A 6,778-nucleotide genomic window follows, 5' to 3' on the forward strand; every position below is an offset into this window, starting at 1 on the left:
CGGCACCGGCACCGGCACCGGCTGGGCCGGCTGGTGGGAGCGGGAGCTGCAGGAGCTGCGGGAGCAGCAGAGCCGAAACCCGCCCGACGGCACGGTAGGAGCGGGAGAGCCTGCTGGCCGCCCCGGGCCCCGAGCTGCCCTCGCCAGGAGCCTCCCAATCCCAGCGGGGTGGGAAGGGGCAGGGACGAGATCCCCCCCCGGAGCCCTTTTTCCATCAAGCGGAGCAGGCGGTCGGGCTGCTGTCCCTGGGATCATCGGGGGTGCAGGGTCTGGGTCCCCTCGAGGACCCCCTTCCGAGCCCTTCGGGCTGCGGAAGGAAGTACAGAGTCAGGATCGCCGCCTGGTGCCCCCTAGAGCCCACCAGGCCGGGGAAGGTGGYTTAGGGTCTGGATCTCCCCCAGGATCCCCCCAGAGCCCTCTTGGAGCCTATCGTGCTGGGGAAGGGGGCACAGGTCTGAATCGCCCCTGGAGCCCATCGGGTGGAGAAGGGGGTGCAGGCTGCGGGTATCCCTGGGATCGTGCCAGGATCCTCCCTGAGCCTGTCCAGGTGAGGAAGAGAGCTCAGGGTCTGGAATCCCCTGGGATCCCCCCGGAAGCCTGTTAGTCTGGGAAAAGGGGTGCAGGGTATGGATACCTGTGGGGGCTGGCAGGACCCCTTGCTGCAGGCTGGTCTTTGAACCACCCACTGCCTGAGCACAGGGCTGGGGGCTCCAGAATATGGGGCTGGCCCCTGCCCAGCCTCGTGCTGTCCTCTGCTGCAGCTGGACTGGAGGCAGGTGCTGGTCCTGGGGCTGGACGGAGCAGGGAAGAGCAGCGTCCTGCACTACATCTGCAGCGAGACGGCCAAGGAGCGCATCGCGCCCACACAGGGCTTCAACTCTGCCCGGCTGTATGCCGAGGGGCTGGAGATGGACCTGCTGGAGGGTGAGGCTGGCCTGACTCCCCCACTGCCCCCCCCAGGACTTAGCCTGGCCCTCCCCTCCCCGCCTACCGCACCCGGCTGAGGGTGCAGCACACCAGGGCTGCTCTCTGTCCCCRCGAGAGCCCTTGTTTGCCGGGGCGCTGCGGGGACCCAGCGCAGCCCGGCTCGCTCCGCGTCTGACCGTGCCTCTCTCCCYGCAGTGGGTGGCTGCGAGAACCTGCGGTCTTACTGGCCGCACTACCTGAGCCAGGCRCACGTGCTGGTGTTCGTGGTGGACTCGGTGGACAGGTCGCGCCTCCTCACGGCGCGCCAGGAGCTGCACGCACTGCTGGCTGAGGAGCCCCGGCTGCCCCTGGTCGTGCTGGCCAACAAGCAGGTGGGTGTCCGCTCCCTGCCGCTGACCCCCGGCTCCTGCCTGCGCTGTTTGCAGGGGAATTGTCCCTGCAAACACCTGGAGGGGAAAGCCTGACAGCCAATGTCCACCAACTCGCCCAACATCCAGATTCTCGGAGCGTGTCTCCTCCAGCCTTTATCACAAGGTGAGGCTGCCATTACCAGTGCCTGAGCCGCTCCTCTTGCCTCAGCTAACGAGCTTCAGGAAAGCACCCTGCCACACAGCGGTGCACAAAGACCCACAAGGGAAATACGTTATCCAGGCAGACGTCCAAGCGCGTGCCCRGTGCTGCTTCCTGTTATTTTGCACTGAAGTGACTCAAACGCAAGAGGAAAGAGGCCCTGCCGATGCGCGGGCTCTGCCAGGGCTGCACAGGCAGGACAAAGTTCCCGTYGGCCAGGAGCTGGCCTGGCGCGCCGCTGGGCTGGTCCCAGCCTGCAGGAGCGGCCGCAGGCGAGCAGGGCCATCCGGCTGGGTGGCTCTCCTGAACCGTGTCCTCCCCCCATTGCAGGACAAGAGCGATGCCCTGAGTGCGGCGGAGCTGCACGACGAGCTGGCCCTGCACAGCCTCAGCGGCCAGCGGGAGTTCTTCCTTCTGCCCACCAGCGCGACCTGGGCCAGCCTCAGCACCGCCACCAGCGTCCTCCGCGTCAAGAGCCTGCTGATCACCCTGCTCTCCCAGCCCTGAGTCCTCGAGGCGCCCACTCAGACTCCGACGCTGGAAGAGCTCCCCTTTCTGGGACTGCAGTGCTAGGACAGAGACGGCAGGACTGGAGCAGCGGGGGGGCTTCTTCACGTTATCAGCTGGCTGCTGGCCCTGCGATGTGTTTGCTGTGCCCTGAGAGGTCTGGGATAGAGCTGAGGTGCCAGCTGCCCTCAGGGAACATGAGCAGCGGGCTCTGGTCTCTGCCACGGGGAGAGGGCAGTCGCCTTGCCCAACTGAGGGCAAAGGGACAGAGGCACCAGCACCTCTTTTACCTCCAGATTAGCAGGCAGGGTGCAGCACAGGGCATGGCCTTGTGCCTTCACAGCAGCCAGGCAAGATGTTAAATGAACGGGGCTAAACAATGTTAAATGAATGGGGCTAAACAAGTGAACCAGGCTCCTCAACTGCCAGCACAGACCGGCTCCCCCAGGGTGACAGAGAGGGCACAGAGCAGAACAGCAGAGCCCACAGGGAGACTTTTATGAAGGGTGTCACAGATGAGTGATGCACTTCACTCGGAAGAGAGAAGCAGCAATATGTTTTATTGAGATAAGGTAGCGATTTAACAAAGTTCGATGGCAAGGTCCACTCGGTTATTTACTTCATGGAGGGAAGAGTCAGACAAAATTGTCAAGGAGACCCTCCTGTTGAATCATGAGCTTCTGAGTGGACTCCCTTACTTTCCAAACTCCTCCTTGCAAGAGTGCAGGTGCGGCTGGATCCAGTCTTAGTACCAGACTTGGTCAACAGTTTATGTCTAAAGGATGACGTGCACAATCAATCAGAGACGAAGCTTAACAATGTTTGCAAAGTTTCAGTGTACTGTTAGTCACTTACCAAGGATCCGCCGTGAGTACGGAATCTGTCGACCTCGAGGAGTAACCTTGAGAGGCGTCTCTGCTCAAGAGGAGCTTCTGCCRTGCAGGAGAGCTCAAGGGGCTCTGGGCTGCCTCCCATCTATGGGGTAGGATGATTGACTCATAGTCATGTTTGCATACCAGCCTATGGTGGGTGCATGCTTAATTACCCCCTGGCTATGTGCTGAGATCAGTTTGAGGGGAGGGGAACCGGCATGGAAGGCAATGGGACAGTACCAGTTGCCTGGGCAGTACTGCTTGTGATAGTCTCTCGTGCCAGCTGGATCCCTGGAGCCATGTGCAAACTCATCCTGAGAGCAGGCTGAGGCAGACCCTTACTCGCAAGAGGGATGGGGAGARATGATAGCCTGTGACATATGGTGCCTGGCTGGGGGGAGCAGCTGGTCCGTTTTACCCAGGCTCTAGGGAAGAGCGCTACCCCTCAGCTCCCGGAGCTGTTCAGAGCAGCAGTCCCAACAGAGGAACTCTCTTGGCAGCTTTCCCAAACCGATAAAGGTTATGTGGACCTGAGAAACATGCTGAGTAACTGCTTACACAGCCCTGTGTCACAGCCCTGCGTCACAGCCCTGCCAGTATCAGGCACACCGGTGGGAATAACCAACTCGGTCTGCCGCTCACCTGGAGCAGGAGGCCCAGCTCTCAGCACTTCTCCGGGCTTTGTACTTAAAGCTCTGCTAATGAGGCAAAAGCAGGAATTGGAATCTGGCAGCCCTGCACTACCTCTCACCCGGAGCAGGGACAAGGTGTTGTTTGGTAGGAATCTCACCCAGCAGGAATTTACCYGCCCTCTGGTCTCCCTCCTTCTCTGTTGCCCCACAGAAGGGGAAGGAGCCAGGCTAAGGGACTGCACGAGATCTGCCTGCACGTGGAAAAGCTGTTCGTTAGGCCACAGTACACTGGGTCCTGGAAAATGGATGGGGGAAGCTGGATAACACATCAAGAAGGGGCATGTGCTGGCTGTTCTCTGCTGTCAAATCTTTCGTACAGTGACCCCTTCTTTCAATAAAAAATTGATCACACTGTTTTGTCCTCCAGCTCCTCAGAAGGGAAGCTCCCCCCTTCCCAGCCCAGGCTCCTAGAGCTGGAGGCAGGGAGGTCACTCCCAGAGGAAGCCGCATATGGCCTCTCTCTTGCCCCTGCCACTTGCAAAGGCAAAGCCCCAGGCGATCCCCCCACACCTGCAAGCTCCCCAGACCCAAGGCTGCAGAGGGACCTGTCAGTGACACACATGCCCAGTCCCACAGGTGAGCACGAGAAACTCCTTGAAGCAGGGACTGCTCCAGGTGAGAGCAGGAACGGAAGCCCTGGGCCAGGCATATTCATACCATTTTGAAAAAGCCATTTATTGTAACAAGGTAAAAGTAGTGGGGAGTGGCACAGCACACTCAGCCCCAAGACCGCAAGCCAAGAGTCTCTCATGCCTGGCCATAACTGTCTCTGTCTCACGAAGGTCCTTCTTCCATCCCCAGAGGCTTTGTATAGTTCAAGTTGCAGGCACTGAGTCCCTGTCCAGCAGCCACAGCCTGTGAGTGACCATCACCTGGAGATACAGTGCCTGTCCGCTCTTGGCTCAGAAAGTGATAGCGCCAAGCCTGCAATTGCAGGCAAACCTGAGAACAAGATCAGTCACTGCACATCCATCTTTTCCTGCTTCAGTGATGCAACAAAAACCTTGTACTCCTCAGGATAGAAGTTTTTGTACACATTGATCTTTCTCTTGATCTGCTTGGGAGTGTCCTGGTAGTAGTTCTTCTCATCTCGAGCCATTTCCTGCGACAGAGAAAAGGAGAATAACTTAGAGGAGTGGCCACATGAGCAAACACCACACCTGCCCAGTCATCAGAACCACTCTCAAAAGGCAGATCCACCCAGGCTGACTGGGATTTGGCACCTGAGTCAGACAAGGATCTGGCTGCAGTTCAAAGTGCTGGCTCCCCTTAACCATCAGCCAGGCTGGGAAATAGGTTCCAGGACAAAGACCCTTTAGCACTTCCCTCTCTGCAGAAGCCAGCAGTGAGAAGCTCCAGGTCCTTCTTGCTCCGGGGCAGCGAGCTCCTACCTTGTAGTTCTCGCCATGGTTCTGTATCATGTACCGCACGTAGTCAATGAGGTCTCGTGAGAGTGTGTTTGATTTCTTCTCAGGGAGACTGGCCTCATATTCCATCTCTAGGCAGAGGAGAGACACTGTGAGGCAGGCAGACACGAAAGGGGACCAAGCAGCACCTCAAAGGATGCYAACTGCCTCTAAAGATTGACCCAAAGATTGATTGTCAGCACTGGAGAAAGAGGAGCTGGCTCCTGCAGTGCAGCTCTGCTGCTTGCACACACYGGACTGCTTGCCAGCATGATAGTGCAAGAGAAGGCATGAGAGAACTGCCCTTTGTGTACACTGCAGGCATCCAGCTCTGTGCTGCAGCTCCTGCCCAGCTCATACTCTGCAGAAGGTACAAATCTTTTGCTTCCCGGGCTGCAGCATGTGATTGTTCGATGCCAGGCAGCCACCAGTAAAACATTTGGGGTGGTACAGCCACAGCTTCTTGTCACACCAGTGTCCAAAATCAGCAAGTCTCAGACTGACAAGAGCCCTCTTAGGGCTGCAGACAAAAACCTTAAGAAAAAGGTAAAACAAGAGGGAAAGGAAAGTCATGAGAGAGACTGCACACTGGAAAGGCGGAACTACTGTGTTGGCTCCTGGCTCAGCTCCAGTCTTGGCTGGGAACTTCCTAAGCTCATGGCTGCCAGGTGCGTACTCCTTTACAAGCCCACGAGACTTAAAACCTCTAAAGCAAAGCAAAGAACACACAAGAAATAATAGCCTGCCTTGCCAGCGGCACAGCACAACAGCTAAGGACAGTCCTGCAGCACAAAGATGAGAAACAAAATGACTTACAGGGATTTGGAWACAGAGCCCCAAATGCAAGGACAACAGCGAGCTGCAGCAGCAAACCCGCCATGGCTGCGTATGGCGACGCTGTGTTCCCTGAGCAGGATACAAGCAGCACTAACCATTCAACACATAAGGCTTTCGCACCATCTTCTTCCCTTTCTCTTGTCCACTGATTTCCATCTCCGTCTCCTGCGTTGAACAAGAGATGAAGCAATTTGAGAAAAGTCCATCTGGATGATGGCTGGGCCTCTGTGCCCTACTCCTAAAACTCTTAACTACCTCCATAATGGCCCTGCAGACTAGGGAATTTCAGCTGGCCTAAATGGAAATATTTTTTTTTTGCATCGTTAAGCGAAAGCCCGCTAGCCTATAGGCAAGTCTGCGTGACACAGCAGAGCACTGCCTGTCACGAGCAAGCTCTACACAGCCCCTCCCCATGCATTGGGATAGGGCATGTAAACAGAGACAAGTGTCCACAACAAACAGGGTCACTTGTGTTCTTTCTCACGGGAGTGACACTTCCTGAGGCCACTTGTAGGCTGGAATCCTCACTTATGGGTGAAGGAAGGCCGTGCTCACGCTGTTTTATACAGAGTGGGTTTCTCTGTTGTCTAAAGCAAGCTGGCTGCAGCGTTCCCAATCCCACCCCTATCAGGCAAGTCCCGGCAGATCTGATTTTAAAGCCCACTCTCTTTCTCCAGAACACTCTTTCGCYCTCTGCCCAGATCTTGGCAGCAGAGTCCTTGGCGACCTCAGAGCTGCCTGCCCCGCACGCTGCTCCCCGCGGCGCCCTCCCTCGCGCCCGCCCGCCCGGGCCCCGCTCACCGGCAGCTTCTCCCTCGGGATGGGCACGGCCTTGTTGGGGTCCTCGGCCAGGCCCATGTCGGCCAGGTTCTGCGCCACCGACTTGGCAGGGTCCCAGGCATGGCGTACATGGGAGCTGGGGACAGAGGCAGGGCTCAGCCGCGGCCCGCGCGCCCCCCAACCCGCG

General features: G+C 57.8%; 3 protein-coding genes across 3 annotated transcripts in view; 2 read left to right on the forward strand and 1 right to left on the reverse strand.

Annotated features, from left to right (window-relative positions):
• Position 1: 1 nt before the first annotated feature.
• ARL10 (ARF like GTPase 10) lies at positions 2 to 2,078 on the forward strand (the record flags this gene model as incomplete). The annotated part of the gene is made up of 4 exons (XM_085317830.1): positions 2 to 94; positions 762 to 924; positions 1,123 to 1,298; positions 1,828 to 2,078. Coding segments are annotated over 4 exons (609 nt in total), but the record flags the coding sequence as incomplete, so codon positions are not given.
• A 2,140-nt stretch (positions 2,079 to 4,218) lies between these two features.
• NOP16 (NOP16 nucleolar protein) lies at positions 4,219 to 6,722 on the reverse strand. The gene is made up of 4 exons (XM_085317983.1): positions 6,613 to 6,722; positions 5,907 to 5,976; positions 4,960 to 5,066; positions 4,219 to 4,670 (listed from the first exon to the last, which is right to left on the reverse strand). The coding sequence occupies exons 1-4, from the start codon at positions 6,667 to 6,669 to the stop codon at positions 4,527 to 4,529; spliced, it is 378 nt and encodes a 125-aa protein (XP_085174109.1). The 5' UTR covers positions 6,670 to 6,722; the 3' UTR covers positions 4,219 to 4,526.
• The window catches only part of HIGD2A (HIG1 hypoxia inducible domain family member 2A), a 1,576-nt gene continuing 1,518 nt past the window's right edge, over positions 6,721 to 6,778 (forward strand). The window contains exon 1 of the mRNA XM_085317831.1: positions 6,721 to 6,739. Coding sequence (XP_085173957.1) covers positions 6,721 to 6,739 — 19 coding nt within the window. The remainder of the gene's footprint in view (positions 6,740 to 6,778) is intronic.

The sequence above is a fragment of the Rhea americana genome, unplaced genomic scaffold, assembly GCF_003343005.1.
Source record: "Rhea americana isolate MKP2758 unplaced genomic scaffold, rheAme1 scaffold_51, whole genome shotgun sequence".
In the NCBI taxonomy this organism is placed as follows: domain Eukaryota; kingdom Metazoa; phylum Chordata; class Aves; order Rheiformes; family Rheidae; genus Rhea; species Rhea americana.

Coding starts and splice junctions, on each gene's coding strand:
- NOP16 (XM_085317983.1), bottom strand. CDS start 6,669: ATGGGCCTGGCCGAGGACCCCAACAAGGCCGTGCCCATCCCGAGGGAG. Junction 5,977..6,612: donor TCCCGAGGGAGAAGCTGCCG/GTGAGCGGGGCC, acceptor TGTTCAACGCAG/GAGACGGAGATGGAAATCAG. Junction 4,671..4,959: donor ACCATGGCGAGAACTACAAG/GTAGGAGCTCGC, acceptor TCTCTGTCGCAG/GAAATGGCTCGAGATGAGAA.